Below are 19867 nucleotides of genomic sequence, written 5' to 3' on the forward strand. Positions count from 1 at the left end.
CACTTGTGATTCAAAAGGAACTGGAAGGATTATTCTGGGGGCAACGGAGGTTTCTTATAGTTGTGATTTGATTTTGCGGGTGCAATTTCAGGCCGTGAGCAGCAGACCAGTCACGAACACCCTGTAGGTCTGCGTTTGATAAGTCGATATATTCGCAAAGATCTTGTACTGTGGAGTCTATATAGAACTGAAGGCCGTCAGCGTACATATGGCTTAAAAGATCGTCGGGCTGGCCGGGAATCGAACTTGGAACCTCACAACGGAAATCCAGCACGCTGACCATTGACCCAAAGAACTGGGCACAACTCTGAAAGTAAGACTTGCTAACAAACCGTGTGCACTATATCTGTTCATTGTGTGATTTCTGGAATTTCAATATCAGGCCAATTACTAACTCCGCGGGAAGCAAAAGTATATCGCAAGAAGCTTCCGATTACCTTTCCTTCTTCAGGAAAATGCCTAAGGTCATGACACTGTAATTAGTTTCTTGGAAGTGTTGTAAAGTCACATCCGTTAAAGGGCATTGCCATAAACCACATGGTGTGATCCCTATAAACTATTAATAAAATAAATAATTAAATAAGAATAGAATCCACCTCTGTGGTTTAGTGGTTACTGTGATCAATAGCCTCCTCGGGAGGCCTGGGTTCGATTCCCGGCTCTGCCACGACATTTGAAAAGTGGTACGAGGGCTGGAACGGGGTACACTCAGCCTCGGGACGTCAACTGTGAAGAGGTGGTTTCGATTACCACCTCAGCCATCCTCGAAATGGTTTTCCGTGGTTTCCTATTTCTCCTGCAATAAATGCCGAGATGGTACCTAACTTAAGGCCACGACCACTTCATTACCTCTTCCTTGTCTATCCCTTCCGATCTTCCCATCCCCCACAAAGCCCCTGTTCAGCATAGCAGGTGAGGCCGCCTGGGTGAGGGAAAAACCAAGCAAGGGCAGTGTTCTGGAGCGTGAGACAGTTGGTCGGGGGACAAAACTGGGAAGGAGGACTAGTACTTCGCCCAGGTGGCGTCACCTGCTATGCTGAACAGGGGTCTTGTAGGGGATGGGAAGATTGGAAGGTATAGACAAGAAAGAGGGAAGGAAGCGGTCGTGGTCTCAAGTTAGATACCATCCCGGCATTTGCCTGGAGGAGAAGTGGGAAACCACGGAAAACCACTTCGAAGATGACTGAGATGGGAATCGAACTCAGTTGACCTCCCGAGGCTGAGTGAACCCCGTTCCAGCCCTCGTACCACTTTTCAAATTTCGTGGCAGAGCCAGGAATCGAACCCGGGCTTCCGGGGGTGGGAGCTAATCACACTAACCACTACACGGCAAAGGTGAGCGTGATATTATTTAAGTTATTTAAAAGAAAAATATACAGGTTCATTTATGAAAAAGCACAAGTTAAGTATTCTTCAAACAAGTTTATACATTGTTAAGGATCGAACTTTCATCGTGAAAACTTGCCAAGTTTGAGGCGAAAAATGTTAACCAACTTATTTTTCATCAATGATGATGGGGAAGGTTTATAAGTGATGCTTTGCTATTTCCGAGCAGTTGACTTTTTTGATTTATGCCCTTTCATAAATAACCGATTCATATATAATATGCTAGTTGAATCTGCCAGTTTTTATTCCCACAAAAAGCGGTGCTCACGGAACGAACGCATGGGAATTTGAAGGATGACTGTACTAAGAAAGAGAGAACGAAAGGAAGAAATGATGGATAACATTATCATATCAGGTTCCATGGAACCGTTTACCGAATATCTACTTGTCTTTCCTTGAATATGACTATCAATCAGCCTTCCGCTATTATTATGTCAAGGAGGAAACTTTTAGTAGCCTATCACTAGGGCACGTAGTTGTCCGGTGGATTCCCGCGACCAACCACAACACTCAGTGATGTCATGCTGTTCTTGAACATAAATAGGGACCGCACGAGTTCATTGGTGTCTGTTCAGCATGTGGCGTCTACTGGTTTGTGTCTTGTGGTGGCAGGTAGCAGCGAGTGCTGACGACCTCGTCGTCCGCACAGCTCAAGGGCAGCTTCGGGGAAGTATCATGAAGACTATAGACGGGAAAGATATCTTCGCCTTCCGAGGTATACCTTTCGCGAAGCCTCCAGTGGGAGACCTCAGATTTAGGGTGAGTACCAATTGCCACTGCACAGTACTTCTGTTAACGAGCTCTTATAGACAATTTACCACTTACCGACAGTGTTGCCAACTCAGCGGATGATCCGCTAAATTTGGTGGAATTTTATACGGAACAGCGGATAAAATTTCCTTTTAGCGGATAACGGAATTTTTGACGGATTTTTAAACTTCTGTGAACAGTTTTCAGCGGTAACAACATCATATTTTATCGTAAGGAGAAAAAGTAAAAACCCTCTTTGTCAAAAAGTTGGAGAATCAATAAATCATTCCAGTCGAACTCTGGGGACCATATCACCAGAGGAATTGTTCCGAGATACTATGGTGATATTTTGACAGTAAATACTAAAAAATATAAATTTGCTTAAACATATCTTGGCTATAACAACAATGAAATCTGTGATGAAAGTGAAGAAACTTTCAAAAAAAAAAGAAAAAAAATCTCATGTGCCTTGCTGGTGAGCTGCAAAATTGACGGAAAATCTCTTTGCCTGCGCTGAAAGAGTTAGGATTTTGGTCTAATGCTGTTGTTGAATGCCTTTGTTGGCAGGACCTAGTGTTTACAGTGGACTATCTCTTCTGGTGTGGGCTAGAGCAATTTTGTTACTTTCGTTGATCTGTCTCTGTCTTATCCTTGGCTTTGACAATATGAAAGTGACTGAGGTATGAGCGATGCTAGTAATGCCATTCCTTGTGCAGCCAGTCCCTGCTATGAATGGTGTGAAAACGTTGCTCATAGGGTCGGTTGGTGCATGCATTTCAGTGGGCTTGGCAGACTGATATGTAATAGCAACTTCTGGCTTGGTGAAGAAAGCAACGGGAAACTACCTCACTCCTCATTTCCCTAGTATGCCTCTTCAGTGATGCCTAGGCCATCTATGATAGCTGATGGCATAGCTGTTGAGGATCCAACCAGCCTTAGGGCTGAAGACTGAACATACATACATACATACATGTTGTTGTTGAAAGAGCTGTCAGCCAATTGTATCTAGGTATTAGGTAAAAAATGTTGAATGTCTACCGCTATTGCTTATACGAGCAGGATTGAAACCAGTGAACAAAAGTTGCAGTGATCATGAATTATTGGCATCAGATATTTCGAAAAGGCATGATACCATGGCTTCATATGAAGTTACAGGAGAGAAGATAATGATACCTTGTTCTAAAACTTGTGAGTAACGAGTTGATTTCCTCTATAAAAAAAGCCGGTATATGCTACTTTGATTTCTTTCGAAATTTAGTGGAATTTAACGGACTTTTAACTAAAATTTGGCGGATAAAATATTTTTGTGTTGGCAACACTGCTTACCGAAACAAAGTAAAAATCAAGCACATATTAATAAGATATAGCCCCTCCCAAAATTTAGTGTTGTTTAGTTAATTGGTTGCAAAGGTATTGACAAATAATTTTATATGTAGCGGCACAGTTTTCATTTTTCTGGGCTATAATTTGGCAGACTTGTCAGAAATACTTATACATTTACGAACAACTCTGGGTTTTGCAGTCAGGTATAAACTATTGGAGATATCACTTTTTCTTTCAATTTTTCATTATTCATTCAATAGGCAAAACATGCCGGGCTGAGTGGCTCAGGCGGTTGAAGCGCTGACCTTGCGACCCCAACTTGGCAGGTTCGCTCCTGGCTCAGTCTGGTCGTATTTGAACGTGCTCAGATACGACAGCCTCGCGTCGGTAGATTTATTCGCACGTAAAAGAACTCCCCCGGGACTAAATTCCGGCACCTCGGCGTATCCGGAAACCGTAAAAGTAGTAAGTGGGATGTAAAACTAATAACATTATTTAACAATAGACAAAAATCTGGTTTCGTGCTATTTCAGGAGTAAAACTATGAAGGTAACATTCAACTGAAGTGGTTAAGTGGTTGAAAGTTTCAAGTCCTTGGGAAGTGTGATCACAGAAGGTGCAAAGATAATCGAGGAAACTGGGGAAAGAATACAGCAAGCAAACAGCTGCTACCAGAGTGTAAGGTTTTTTTTGCGGAACCAAGATGTCCCGAAGAAATGTAAGAAAGTATTATATTCAGCCTGTTATCACCCATACTAATCTATGCAGCTGGATAGTGGACTACAAGAAAACGAGAGGAGAGTAGAATAGAGGCAGCGGAGATGAAATTGCTCAGAGGTATGGAGGGCAAGACCAGAAAGGGAGAGATAAGGAAAAGGACAAGAATCTTGAAACTTTAAGACAGGATAGAAACAACAAAGCTAAAGTAGTGTGGGCATATGATGAGAACGGGAGAAGAGAGAGTGCCAAAAAAAGAAAAAAAAAAGCTTTTTCAGGGAAGTTAAAAGGAAAGAGACCATGAGGAAGACCCCGAAAGAGACGGACAGACTCAGTGTGGGAATGCATAGAGAAGAGGGGAGGAAAACCAGAAGATGTTCTTAAAATGGAGAAGATTGGTGGAGAGACAGGCAGCGATGGAGGTCCTTGATTCACAACCCGACCCGGGAAGCTGGAAACGGGAAATGAAAATGGTGATGATTCAACTGATAATAAAGTACAGAACTACTTTTAATTCCTATACATATTGAAACATTCTCTGAAACTTTCAGGTGAATCCGATAAGAATTATGTCGAAAGGAGCATTTTATGCATGGCAAAGAGCTGATTTTTTTAAAGGCAGATAAAAGCAATTGAAACTTTTAAGAAACCTACTTGCTTTAAAACTGCCCTACATTGTAAATTTCTCCCTCAGATATCTTTCTCCTCTTACGCACAGCCTAGGCCCACTACAAGGTAAATATATTCCAGCGGTATTATTGTAATAGTAGACCGAAAGAGCTTGGAAGCCAGTGTGAGAGAAGGAGCCGTGGCCGAACCGCTACACTTTACTCGTAAATCTGGCGTTTAGAGCTTTAAAATGATAGCGGGATTTGAAAGAGGAGGAATTCGATTTTTGGTTAAAAAAATCGTAACATTTACGATTTCCCTTACGATTATTAATCAACCAAGACGTATACAAGTGAGTAGGGGAGGGATCCTATGAATATGAATGTTGGTCCACGTGTTCTATTTTACATATCATCCACATATTCTGTACAAGACGCCCACCAGTAGCATAAAAGTGATAACATTTGGTACTACTTTTAAAAAAAATCTGCAAATTATGCATTTAAAATGTTTCCGTAACCAGAAATTCTTGAACAAGTGCTGTAGGAGGAGTCAGAATAAGCTGTCATCTCAATACATGTTAATGTTACCAATGTCGTTATATCTCTGAAATCGCCTTAGCTACAATCTTGAATTATTTAGATCTGTTTTTTCGCATCTTTTCTGATTTGAATATGACTCCGATTGCAGTAGTATGTTAGGCTACACGTAAGGAAATATTACGAGTTATTTTTAGTAAATTTTATAGTAATTTCTATGTAATTGAATTTAATTATTACGTTACAATTCGCGCAAGTAATTTTTAACTGTCTTGCAATTTTTGTTTTTTTCAATTTTAATGTATCTTTTTCTTCTTGATTATAAAGAAATTTCTTCTTTTAATATAATTCCATGTAATGTACGGCTCCTTAGCTGAGTGGTCAGCCTGGCCTTCTTCAGTGGGCAAGGGTTCGAATCCTTCCCTGGTCGGGGTGCTTTAGCTGCGTAGATTAATTGCTCTAGCTCAGGTACTGGCTGTTTCTGTTCGTTTTATTACACACCGCTTCATCGACACGAAACACACCGCACTACTGTAGAAACACGCAGTACTGAATACGGCGTCAACAACGCAGCCAGCCGTAAAACTGGTCCAAATCTACCTCATGTACCAACACTGACTCTATAACTTAGAGCAATATCAGGAATAATTCATTAGATCTATGTACTGTACAATTAATCATTACTAGGTATATCTTAGAATGTGTTTCTCGGATACATACCAATTATTGTTTCATTAATTTGTAATCAGTTTATTTGGTTGGTTGGCTGGTTGGTAATCCTATGTATTTTAAATTCAAAAATAAACTAATGATAATATTTCTTTTGTACGCCCCACTAACGACCTTTTTTTACTGTTTTCGGGATGCCGACATGCGGGAACGTAGTCCCACAGTAGTTCTGTTACTTTTTGCTAGTTGTTTTACGTCGCACCGACACCGATATATCTTTATGGCGACGATGGGATAGGAAAGGCCTGGGAGTAGGAAGGAAGCGGCCGTGGCTCTAATAGGGCTCGGATGTTTAGGAAAAGTCATATTTATTTTTTGTCTGTATTTTCTCGCCTGGTTGGATTTTGTTGCAAATCAGGTGATTATCACCACAATTAAGTGATTTTTATTTGTCATATAAATGCTTATTTCGGATATTTCGTGTCGTAAGGTCATATTTTTGTAGGAACGTCATATTTCGGTCAAATTTTGGCGGTTTGACGACAACTGTAGCTGTGTAAAATCCATCTTCACCTTACCGAATGCGAACTAGTGTTTGCAAAACTGCTTCTCGGTATCACAAGTGCATTTAATACAAGTGGAATACCCGTTGTATAGAATGAAGGTCATAGACCTCACTGCATCTTTTACTCCACCCCCTGTAGTCAGCAACCCGGTCTCCCAGGTAGAGACAGAAAAATAATCCTGAAAAACCCATACCAGCAGTGAGCTAATTACTTCTGGCAATCGCTCACTTGTCTTTGTTCAGATATTACAACCTCAACCTCCTTTCACTTACTTCTGAACTTGTAGCGTTGGTGAAATCATGCATTTTTGTTTTGTTTTGTTTTGTTTTGTTTTGTTTTGTTTTGTTTCAAAAACATGTAGCCTTAGGTGCAGACTGCAATACATATTTTTCTACCACAATGTATTGAAGGACATCTACTTATTTTGTTTCGTGGTGCTCAATTTAAACTTTAACGCATTTGAGCTTAAACGTTCCAAAATCTTTTTTTTTAAAGAATGATTTCTAGTTTTCTCGTTTTTCTGACCGCCAATGCAGAGTGCAAGCATGTTTTGCCTTCTAAAATGCTGTGTGATCTGATAATCTTAGCGGCGAACTTAGTATTTTATAGGTAGTGTTACAAATTAGGAGTGTATATGGAATCAAACATGTTTTAATATGCAGCAATTCAATATGAAAGTAAGAATAATTAATTTACTTAACAAATATGTCATCATCATCATCATCATCATCTGTTTACCCTCCAGGTTCGGTTTTTCCCTCGGACTTAGCGAGGGATCCCACCTCTACCGCTTCAAGGGCAGTGTCCTGGAGCTTCAGACTCTTGGTCGGGGGATATAACTGGGGAGTATGACCAGTACGTCGCCCAGGCGGCCTCATCTGCTATGCTGAACAGGGGACTTGCGGAGGGATGGGAAGATTGGAAGGGATAGGCAAGGAAGAGGGAAGGAAGCGGCCGTGGCCTTAAGTTAGGTACCATCCCGGCATTCGCCTGGAGGAGAAGTGGGAAACCACGGAAAACCACTTCCAGGATGGCTGAGGTGGGAATCGAACCCACCTCTACTCAGTTGACCTCCCGAGGCTGAGTGGACCCCGTTCCAGCCCTCGTACCACTTTTCAAATTTCGTGGCAGAGCCGGGAATCGAACCCGGCCCTCCGGGGGTGCAGCTAATCACGCTAACCACTACACCACAGAGGCGGACTAACAAATATGTATCAAAGGAATTGCCGCTTCGATTTATAATTTATTTTAAAATAGCCATATTTAGATTAATATTTTGGGGCCATCTTTTGTCACTTTTGAGGTCATATTTGCTTACTTATGTGGGCTATTTTTAAGTCTTAAACATCCGAGCCCTATTAATCAAGGTAAAGCCCCAGCATTTGACTGATGTGAAAATGGGAAATCACGGAAAACCATCTTCATGGCTGCCGACAGTGGGATTCGAACCCACTATCTCCCGGATGTAAGATCACAGCCGCGCGCCTCGTTCCTTTACGTGCCAGTAAATCTACCGACATGAGACTGACGTATTTGAGAACCTTCAAATACCACCGGACTGAGCCAGGATCGAACCTGTCAAGTTGGGGTCAACCATCTGAGCCACTCAGTCCGCCATTAAAAATAAGTAAATGTATGTCAAATTAAAGGTTACAATAATTAGACACTGTCTCCCTTGTCGCTACTTGTCTGCGACTAATACTTTTTATTTTTTTGTACAATTTTCTTTACGTCGCTCCGACACAGATAGGACTTATGGTAAATGAAATGGCGTATGGGCATGTTCGGCTCGACAGGTGCAGGACTTTTTGATTTGACGGCCGCAGGCGACCTGACGATGAAGACGACACATACACCCAGCCCCGGTGTCAGTGAAATTAACCGATGATGGTTAAAATTCCCGACCCTGCCGGGAATCGAACCCGGGGCCCTGTGACCAAAGGCCAGCACGCTAACCATTTAGCCATCGAGCCGGAGGGTCTTATGGTGACGATGGGATATGAAAGGGATAGGAGTGGGAAGGAAATGGCTGTGACCTTAATTAAGATGCATGCGCAGCATTTGCCTAGTGTGAAAACGGGAGACCACATAAAATCATCTTCAGTGTTGCCGACCCACAATCTCCCGAATGGAAGCTCACAGCTGTCCGACCCTAACCGCACGGCCCACTCATTTGGTAGTCGTCTGAAATAAGAAATTATAGGTATTCAATATTCGTATTTCACAGTGTAAAACTGTTCAGACTGCATCCAGCTGTTCCACGTCCCCGCTGTTCTCCTCTCCGCACTCAGCCCCGTGCAAGCCTTCGGGGCAGTTCCCATGGCGATCACTGCTCTAACCGATCAAGTCAATGGACTGATCAGCATAGGCCACTGTGAACTTTTACTAACATTATCGTGATTTATTACATCGTATTCTTATGGATACAGTAGATAAGTAGCACATAATTAAGCCCCCTCTGTACGCAAGCAGCATATTATCAGACTCGAAATCCGAAGGTCTTGAGTTTAAACATCACAGTCTGCTTTCGTGAGCGCACCAGGCAGGTCGTGCTAGCTGCGCTCCTCGCAAGTGGTTACACATTTGACTCGAGCAATCGGAACACAGTGTAGTAAACGTTGTTTGTTTGTGTTACGAATCTCATACTTTTTCAGTTTACTGCAGTGTATTGTACATAAGTGAACAGTGTTTTACTGATGGACGGTGGAACATACGGGGAGGGAGGCCCTCCCCCTATTCAACCGAGCAATGCCATAGCGGATTTTCCCACGCCTTCTTTACATTCTACGCTGAAGGCAGCTCTCCTCACCCTCAATGAAGACCAGAATTACGACGTAGAAATGGAGCGTCCAAGCAATTCAGTTCAGAAGCGTCAGATGGATCACCAGCCACACAGCAAGGAAAAAAAGTTAGCGACACCCACTTCTGAATTACGAGGTAAACCATCTTTGCTATCTTCAGATAAACTTTCGAGTACAGTTAACATGCGTCCCTCCCCCTATGCGAACAACAAAAACAATAGATACAAGGACGATTCTCCTGGTCCATTCTATATTTACGTAGATGGTAAGGCAGGCAATATTGGAAAATTTCATCCAATGTGATTAGGGAAATTGCTTTACAGTAGTCTACCAACACTTAGGCCTAGTATTTTGAACATTAGCCCCATTGGACGGAACAGAATCAAGATTGACCTTAAAACAGCTCGCGCTGCTAACTTACTTGTAGAGTCCTCCCTGTTTGCTGAGAAACAATTGGAAGCTTATGTTCCAGCTCATGTAATTACTCGCCAAGGAGTTATCCGTAATGTTGATGTCAGTCTAGGTGACGAAGAGCTCATACAAAACATTTGTTCACCGATTAGCATTCTCAGGGTACGCCGTATGATGAAGAAAATCCATCACAGTGGCACACAAGAGAGTATCCCTCTTCAGACATGTGTAGTACAATTCGATTCCCAGTTTTTGCCGGACAGTGTGTCTATTTACGGTATGCGGTGTGAGGTCACCCCATACGTTGCTCCTGTACGCCAATGTTTTAAGTGTTTACGGTTTGGCCACACTCAGCTATATTGCCGTTCAACAGGAAGATGCGCTAAATGTGGTAATCAGCACCCTGTAGAACAGTGCTCATCCTTGCAATTAGTGTGTGTACATTGTAATGGTGCACATACTGCCACAAGTAAAGATTGTCCAGAATACTCTAAACAGCAGAAGGTGAACGAACTATCAGCTACTAGGAATATTCCTTTCAAGGACGCACTCAACGTTTTGGAACACCGACCCTACGCAGAGGTAGTGGGATCAACCCTTCCCATCGCAGATGAGCGGACCTTTCCCTCGCTCCCACCGCAGCGCTCTAATAGATTTACTGCCTTCAAAAAACCTCGCCTAGCCCCACCACCTGTCTCCCGTGCTTATGAGCAACCACCTCTGTTTTATTCCCCTCATGAACTTCCACAAGGCCCCATCAGACAAAACCCCTACCCACCTCAACCTCATCGTATTCCCTCCCAAACGACCGTGGATAACTCTGTTTCAAAGACTAATTCTCCTTTTGTGGTGGATGTCTTAATATCCAATGTTCACAATCTTATTGTACATATTCTACAAGGAATAACCTCATCTTCGACAGGCCCTCCAACGTCAGAAGAATTACGTGAAATGATTTCTCGGTGCATTAACAATGGCAATTAATCTAAAAATATTACACTGGAACGCTCATTCTTTGACAGCTAACAAAGACAGTTTATTAAAGGAGATTTATGACAGGCAGATTTCTGTCGTTGCCATATCTGAAAGTTGGACATCTCCAGATCTGGAGGTGCGGTTTAGAGGCTTCAGAGTGTACAGAGATGATCGTGTGGATGGTTACGGTGGAGCAGCTCTCCTTGTTTCCTCTCAAGTACGACATAAGATGATCCATCTGAATTTTAGACAAGTGCCGTCTTTCCAGGCCGTAGCTGTACGGATAGACTTACCTCCCAAGCCTTTTACCCTGTTATCAATGTATTGCCCTCCTCGATGTGTGATTGAGCTTAACGAATGGTACACACTGATATCACAACTCGACCCGCCATACATAATATGTGGAGATCTGAATGCACATTGTGAAGCCTGGGGTTGTGCGTTCACCGATACTGCTGGTACTGCCCTGTTGAACACCCTCGACGAATTTAACTTTGTTATTTTAAATGATGGATCTCCAACTCTCGTCCCTCGACTTGGACAGCGTCCTTCTGCTGTTGATGTTACATTGTGTTCTTCTACACTCTTGAATACAGTGTCTTGGAAAACTTTGCCATATGTCATCGGTTCGGACCATTATGCGATTGAAATTTTGTTGCATACTCTTTATATCTCACCATGCACTATTTACCCATCCACCAAATGGAATACAAAACTTGCAGACTGGTGCGCCTACACTTCTAAAATCGACAACGATCTCCAGTTATTGTGGACTCCGTTAACCCCGTTAGAAGACTATACTGCTTTCCTGAAAATAATAAATTCTGCCGCCCACGTTTCAATACCTGAAAAGCACCCATACACTCTTAAAAGAGGACCTCCAACCCCTTGGTGGGACCGAGGATGTTCATTGATGATTGCAAAGCGTAAGCAAGCTTTTGCCCAGTACCGACACCAACCTACTTGGAATAATTATGTGTTGTACCAACAGACGAATGCCAAAGTGAAACGTTACTTAAAAGAACGAAAACGTCAAAGCTGGAGGAGTTTTTGTGAACGTATTAATAAAGATACACCTCTAACTACAATGTTGTTGTTGTTGAGTCATCAGTCCATAGACTGGTTTTATGCAGCTCTCCATGCCACCCTATCCTGTGCTAACCTTTTCATTTCTACGTAACTATTGCATCTTACATCTGCTCTAATCTGTTTGTCATATTCATACCTTGGTCTACCCCTACCGTTCTTGCCACCTACACTTCCTTCAAAAACCAACTGAACAAGTCCTGGGTGTCTTAAGATGTGTCCTATCATTCTATCTCTTCTTCTCGTCAAATGTAGCCAAATCGATCTCCTCTCACCAATTCGATTCAGTATCTCTTCATTCGTGATTCGATCTATCCATCTCACCTTCAGCATTCTTCTGTAACACCACATTTCAAAGGCTTCTATTCTCTTTCTTTCTGAGCTAGTTATCGTCCATGTTTCACTTCCATACAATGCCACGCTCCACACAAAAGTCTTCAAAAACATCTTTCTAATTCCGATATCAATGTTTGAAGTGAGCAAATTTCTTTTCTTAAGAAAGCTCTTCCTTGCTTGTGCTAGTCTGCATTTTATGTCCTCCTTACTTCTGCCATCGTTGGTTATTTTACTACCCAAGTAACAATATTCATCTACTTCCTTTAAGACTTCGTTTCCTAATCTAATATTTCCTACATCACCTGCCTTCGTTCGACTGCACTCCATTACTTTTGTTTTGGACTTATTTATTTTCATCTTGTACTCCTTACCTAAGACTTCATTCATACCATTCAGCAACTTCTCGAGATCTTCTGCAGTCTCAGATAAAATAACAATATCATCGGCAAATCTCAAGGTTTTGATTTCCTCTCCTTGGACTGTGATTCCCTTTCCAAATTTCTCTTTGATTTCCTTTACTGCCTGTTCTATGTAAACACTGAAAAGGAGAGGGGACAAACTGCAGCCTTGCCTCACTCCTTTCTGGATTGCTGCTTCTTTTTCAAAGCCCTCGATTCTTATCACTGCAGACTGATTTTTATACAGGTTGTAGATAATTCTTCGTTCTCGGTATCTGATCCCTATCATCTTCAGAATCATAAATAGCCTGGTCCAATGAACATTATCGAATGCCTTTTCTAGATCTACGAATGCCATGTATGTGGGCTTGTCCTTCTTGATTCGATCCTCTAAGATCAGACGTAAAGTCAGGATTGCTTCACGTGTTCCTACATTTCTTCTGAAGCCAAACTGATCTTCCCCCAACTCAGCTTCAACTTGTTTTTCCATTCTTCTGTAAATAATACATGTTAAAATTTTGCAAGCATGAGATACTAAACTAATAGTGCGGTAGTTTTCACACCTATCAGCACCGGCTTTCTTGGGAATAGGTATAACAACATTCTGCCGAAAATCGGATGGGACTTCTCCTGTCTCATACATCTTGCACACTAAATGAAATAACATTACCATGCTGGTTTCTCCTAAGGCATTGATGGTTATGAATTTCATGTTTTTGGTCCGTATTGAAAATAATATATAAGTAATAATAATAATAACGTAAATGTTTCCACCTTTTCAATACAATATATTCACAAAAATTACTACATACACCTAGACCAATACTTTAATGCCAGTCACAATCTCAATGAAATCTCAGAGAAACCCAACATACTCTTCGATCTATTTATCACTTTCCTCAGAAACAATAATGCAACCAACCTAAACTCAATCCTAAATTTAATCAAAGGTACTTTTCCAAGACAATTACACTTTCTCCCGCACCCTTCAGCCCCACCTTAAGCCCTCTTCCTAAGCCATATTTCATTTCAATACAAGAACTTACTGATTTCCATGATTATAATTTTTACAACACCCCATTTATACTTTATTCTTTGTTAAAAACCTCTTAGTATGTATATTCCTTGTATTATTAACTATTACCATAACATCTCATTTCACTTGTTATTCTTTAAAATAATATTGTCTTAGGATTTCGCCACAAATGATCTTTGCTCCAATACGGCTGATGATGACCCCTAGATGGGTCGAAACTAGTACCGTATAATTTTGTAATTTTGTGAATATATTGTATTGAAAAGGTGGAAACATTTACGTTATTATTATTATTACTTATATTCTCCTAAGGCAGTCAGTAATTCAGAGGGAATATCATCAATTCCAGGTGCCTTGTTCCTATTTAGGTCACTCACAGCTCTGTCAAACTCTGACCTCAAAATTGGGTCTCCCATTTCATCAGCATCAACAGCCTCTTCATGTTCCAGAACGAAATTATCTACATCGTTACCTTGATACAACTGTTGGATATGCTCCTGCCATCTTTCTGCTTTGTCTTCTTTCCCTAGAAGTGGCTTTCCATCTGAGCTCTTAATATTCATGCACCTAGATTTCCTTTCTCCAAAGGTTTCCTTGATTTTCCTGTACGCAGCATCTACCTTTCCCAGGACCATACAGCCTTCGACATCCTTGCACTTCTCCTTCAGCCATTCTTCCTTAGCTACCTTGCACTTTCAATCCACTTCATTCTTTAATCGCCTGTATTCTTTTCTGTCCTCTTCATTTCTAGCATTCTTGTATTTTCGTCGTTCATCAATCAGGTCTAGTATCTCCTGAGTTATCCACTGATTCTTAGTTGATCTTTTCTTCCTTCCTAACATTTCTTCAGCAGCCCTACTGACTTCATTTTTCATGACTCTCCACTCTTCCTCTACTGTGTTTCCTTCGGCCTTTTCATTTAGTCCTTGTGCAACATGTTCCTTGAAACAATCCTTCACACTCTTTTCTTTCAACTTGTCTAGATCCCATCTTTTTGCATTCTTTCCTTTCTTCAATTTCTTCAACTTCAGATGGCATTTCATGACCAACAAGTTGTGGTCAGAGTCCACGTCTGCTCCTGGGAAAGTTTTGCAATCCAACACCTGGTTTCTGAATCTCTGCGTAATCATAATGAAGTCTATTTGATACCTTCCAGTGTCTCCAGGTCTCTTCCACGTATACAGCCGTCGTTTGTGGTGTTTGAACCAAGTATTGGCGAGGACTAAATTATGGTCAGTGCAGAATTCAACCAGCCGACTTCCTCTTTCGTTCCTTTGTCCCAATCCAAATTCTCCTACTGTGCTACCTTCTCTTCCTTGGCCTACCACTGCGTTCCAGTCTCCCATCACAATTAGATTCTCGTCACCTTTGACATATTGTATTAAATCTTCTATCTCCTCATATATTCTTTCAATTTCTTCATCATCCGCTGAACTAGTAGGCATATAGACCTGCACTATTGTGGTGGGCATTGGTTTGGTGTCTATCTTGGCGACAATAATTCTTTCACTATGCTGGTCGTAGTAGCTTATCCGCTGTCCTATTTTCTTATTCATTATTAAACCAACTCCTGCATTACCCCTGTTTGATTTCGTGTTGATAATTCGGTAGTCGCCTGACCAAAAATCCTGTTCTTCCTGCCAACGTACTTCACTTATACCAACTACATCTAAATTTAGCCTATCCATCTCCCTTTTCAGATTCTCTAACCTACCACAACGATTCAAACTTCTAACATTCCACGCTCCGACTCGCAGAATGTCAGTATCCATCTTCCTGATGATCGCCCCCTCTCGTGTAGTCCCCACCCGGAGATCCGAATGGGGGACTAGTTTACCTCCGGAATATTTTACCCGGGAGGAAGCCATCATCAGTAATTCATTCATGCAGAGAGAGCTGCATGTCCTCGGGAGGTGGTTACGGCTGTAGTTTCCCGTTCCTTTCAGCCGTGTAGCAGTATCAACACAGCTAAGCCATGTTGAGTATTATTACGAGGCCGTATCAGTCAATCATCTAGACTGCCGCCCTTGCAACTACCGAAAGGCTGCTACCCCACTTTCGATGAACCATTCGTTAGTCTGGTCTCTCAACAGATACCCATCCGATATGGTTGCACCTGCGGCTCGGCTATCTGCATCATTGGGACACGCAAGCCTCCCCACCGCGGCAAGGTCACATGGTTCGCAGAGGAGGCTAACTACAATATGGTCGCAAATCAGAGGCCTCCGGAAAGATAGCCACACTACATCCTTTCCGTCCAACTTTGCAGAGCTGGGAGAACAGTTTGTTGACATTATTGCACCCCCGTTCGTGCCTCCACCCATAGATATAATGGATGACGTCTGCGATGATCCCAATCACTTCCTCACACGACCATTTGCATTGCATGAGTTTCAGCGGGCTCTTAAAGACTGTAACAATACTGCTCCGGGAAAGGACAACATACAATACTCCATGCTTAGTAAATTGCCTCTCTCGGCTCAAATTCTCCTTGTCCAGATTTTTAATTCCATATGGACACATGGCCCACTACCGGCAGACTGGACTACTCAAATAGTGGTACCCATCTTAAAGCCCGGTAAGGATCCTCAAGATGCAGCATCTTACCGACCAATAGTTTTATCCTCTTGCGTGGTTAAAACACTAGAGCGGATGGTTAAAAACAGATTAGAGTGGTTTCTGGAACACAACAGGTTACTGCCTGTATCTCAACATGGATTTCGAAGAGGACGCGGAACCATGGATCATCTCAGCATACTCACCACTGACATCGAGCGTACTTTTCAAACTCGGGGTTATCTGGCCGCACTTTGCTTAGACATTGGTTCTGCTTACGACAATGTGGACGTATCTCTACTGCTGCGTAAGTTAGCAGCCTTGAAACTACCAAGAACTCTTATCTTCGGCATTGCAACTTTGATTAAAGAACGCACCATATACGTTCGGAACGGCCCTACTTTTATTGGACCGCGTACAGTCTCTAAAGGCCTTCCACAGGGCAGTGTATTAAGTCCCTTACTCTATGCTATCTACACCTCTGACTTGGACGCAATATTTAGTCCCGCCATCCGTGTTTTGCAATATGCTGATGACGTCTGCATTCTGCATTTATACATCTTCAACCAATTTGACAATTACTCTTCAGCGTCTGCACACAGCATCACAATGTCTTCAAGAATGGACCACACAGAGTGGACTTGCACTTTCTCCTACAAAATCATCTGTCACTATATTCACCAAACAGAAACTGATTCTTCCGTCTCCTACAATTCAACTTGGACCATATTCTTTTCCTGTGAAGTCTACTGTACGCCTCCTGGGGATGCATTTGGATAGCAAACTCACTTGGAGTGGACATATTGCTTACATCCAGACACGGGCACTGCGTGCACTGAACGTCCTTCGTTTCTTAACCCGCACTTGGTGGGGCGCTGCTCCCGCTTCTTTGCTAGTTCTTTACCGTTCCTTGATACGGACAGTTATTGACTATGGCAGTATGTTTTACAGCAACGCTCCGAAGTATGTTCTGGAGAAATTAAATGTCCTACAATTTCGTGCTCTCAGAGTATGTCTTGGTGCTATGTCGTCAACGCCTACAAATGCTCTACAGGTCGAAGCTCATGAACAACCCCTGCACTTGAGAAGGAAACTACTGGCAACACAATTTCTCCTTCAACGTTCTACTCTGGAGGATCACCCGTTATTCAAGAGCCTACAACTTCTACATAACCAGTATCGCGAACGTCATGGAAAACATCCACCTCTACTTCTAGAATGTTTAAGAGAACTGAAGTTCTGTCTACCCTTGACTTTGAAGTCCCACACAATTCCGGCATTCCATTTTAACTACGCCTGTTCGATATCTCCAGCTTCCACATATTATGTCCCCAGGTACCTACTAGAAAAACCTGCTCCAAATAAACACGTAATTGATTTTATTGAATCTACTTGGTCCGACTACATCCACATTTATACCGATGGTGCAAAGTTTACAGATTCAGTTGGTTTTGCATATTTTTGCGTGCAAACACAGGAATATGGCCGTTTTTCTCTTCCCTTTGAAGCATCCATCTATACTGCTGAACTTGTCGCCATTCGGGAGGCACTGTATTACTCACAATCCAGAAATTTCCCCAAGATACTTATCATTTCAGATTCTCAAAGTGCTATTAGGAAATTGGGACATCCTCGACGAAACATACGAACACACTCCTACATCTATGAAATATTAGAATTATCGTCTGTCATGAAATCGCGCGGAAAATGTGTGTCATTTTTATGGGTGAAAGGACACTCAGGACTTCCATACAATGAACTGGTTGACAGTCTGGCCAAACAAGGTGCACGTACTGGCTTATTCCTTTCATTACGCCTCCCCTGTACTGATTTTTATGTTACTAGTAGAAGGAAAACTTATGTTGAATGGACAGCTCTGTGGAACAGGACTACTCAACACAAAGGACGATACTATGCCTGCATTCAACCAGCTATCCCTCACAAACCATGGTATCAAGACGTCAGATGGGCCCGAGGCCAAGTAACTACCATTATTCGGATGAGGTTCAACCATGCTTCATTTCCCACTCACCTCAACAGGATTGGAGTTCTCCAATCAGCACAATGTCCGTGTAGCGCCAGAAACGCGGGAGATGTGAACCACATTATCTTCGAGTGCAGTAGAACTGTATCCTTTCGCAGAGAATTGTTCGCTACCCTTGTGCACCTTCGGGTTCCCTTACCCACAAATATTCAGCTATTACTGGCAACTGGAGACTTACGTGTGTACAGTGCAATTGCAACATTCTTCACAAAAACTGGTGTTAATATCTAAAGTGTGTCTTTATTTCAAGTGTGTTTTGCTTCCTTTTTGCTCTGTTCTAGGTCATTTCTGTTATTTTGTATGTCTTTTAACTTGTTGTCCCTTTTTATTTCTCTTTTCTGTAACAATTTTTATCATTGTACATTATTGATGGCCAAATGTCCTATGGACGAAGGTCAAAGAAAGGAAAAAAAAAGAGTTTAAACATTAAAGAGGTACTCGGATTTTTAGCGGAGAATGTCTCTCCAACACTCCATTCCGTACAATGTCGATATGTAAAAGACTTCCAGCTCCACATTCGGCGTTTATTCGTCAAAATAGGTCTCGCCTGTAGTATTCAGTTCCTCTGTAATCCGATAGAGTAAAATTTATTATTATTATTATATTATTATTATTATTATTATTATTATTATTATTATTATTATTATTATTATTATTATTATTATTATTGTTACGGAGATATTCGTGGTAGGTAGAGGCGAAAGAAGGTGCGGGTGTGAATGGGTTTCAAGCTACGAAATTAACGTGCAATGTACAATTAATTTAAAATTTAACTAGGTTATATTTTCTTTTCAAAGACAAGAGATAACAATCATAACAGGTACAGAGTAGCAAAAATGTAGGTACAAGATTACTGGGTTCGGGCTCAGTGCCCTTACTTCATAACTCTTGGGCAATCAGCCCCGCCTTACTCCCAAAGAAAATTTTAGCCAAGGGGCAGAAAACCCCATTCATGCCCAGGAGCACTGGCTCCAAACATTACACATAAAGCCTGCACGAGGCATACAGAAACAAATTTCAAAGAGCGATCCGCTCTCAAAATTGTAAGCCTATCACAAGGCCACATCAAACTCTACCTTCAAGCTATCCTCTAAGGACGTATTTACAGGGGCAAAATACCCAAACTACGGAGGTCTATTACATGAAAAGAAGGTTGATTACATGACCTCTAAAATAACAATTTGAGAGGAGGCGAACTTGCACTCCTAATACACTTTGTTTTTAAAACCTAATCTGGCTCTGGGCCACTAACGCAAGGGCTAATCCCATACTACAGAGGTGACTTAGAGAAGAACACTTTACATTACATAAACGAAGAAAAGTTTGAGAAAATAAGTTCACCTCAAACAAATGTGAGTGGGAGCTCGAGAGGGTTAGCACTCTCTATCCCAATATGTAGCTTTACAAGAAAAAGATGAAAAGAGTAATTACATTTTAGGAAAAGGTTACATGATGGAAATGCTTCGGACCCGCCGCGAGTGTTAAACTGCCGACCTAGCAAGAAAAGAAGTTATTAATAGGCCATTACCTGGTGTTGAACGGCAGAAGAAGAAAGAGGCGCTTCCCGCCTCCTGCTGTGTACTTAATACACTGAAAGATGGAACAGAAGTGGCCCGGAGACCCCAAAATCAGCAGTTTATATCCTCTCGCGGAAGATTCTAGGCG

General features: G+C 41.9%; 1 protein-coding gene across 1 annotated transcript in view; it reads left to right on the forward strand.

Moving 5' to 3' along the window:
• The first annotated feature begins 1954 nt into the window (after positions 1-1954).
• LOC136876540 (juvenile hormone esterase) overlaps positions 1955-19867 on the forward strand; it is a 45992-nt gene continuing 28079 nt past the window's right edge. Inside the window, exon 1 of the mRNA XM_067150579.2 lies at positions 1955-2145. Within this exon, the coding sequence (XP_067006680.2) occupies positions 1963-2145 (183 nt within the window). The 5' untranslated portion in view covers positions 1955-1962. The remainder of the gene's footprint in view (positions 2146-19867) is intronic.

This window comes from Anabrus simplex, chromosome 6 (genome assembly GCF_040414725.1).
Source record: "Anabrus simplex isolate iqAnaSimp1 chromosome 6, ASM4041472v1, whole genome shotgun sequence".
In the NCBI taxonomy this organism is placed as follows: domain Eukaryota; kingdom Metazoa; phylum Arthropoda; class Insecta; order Orthoptera; family Tettigoniidae; genus Anabrus; species Anabrus simplex.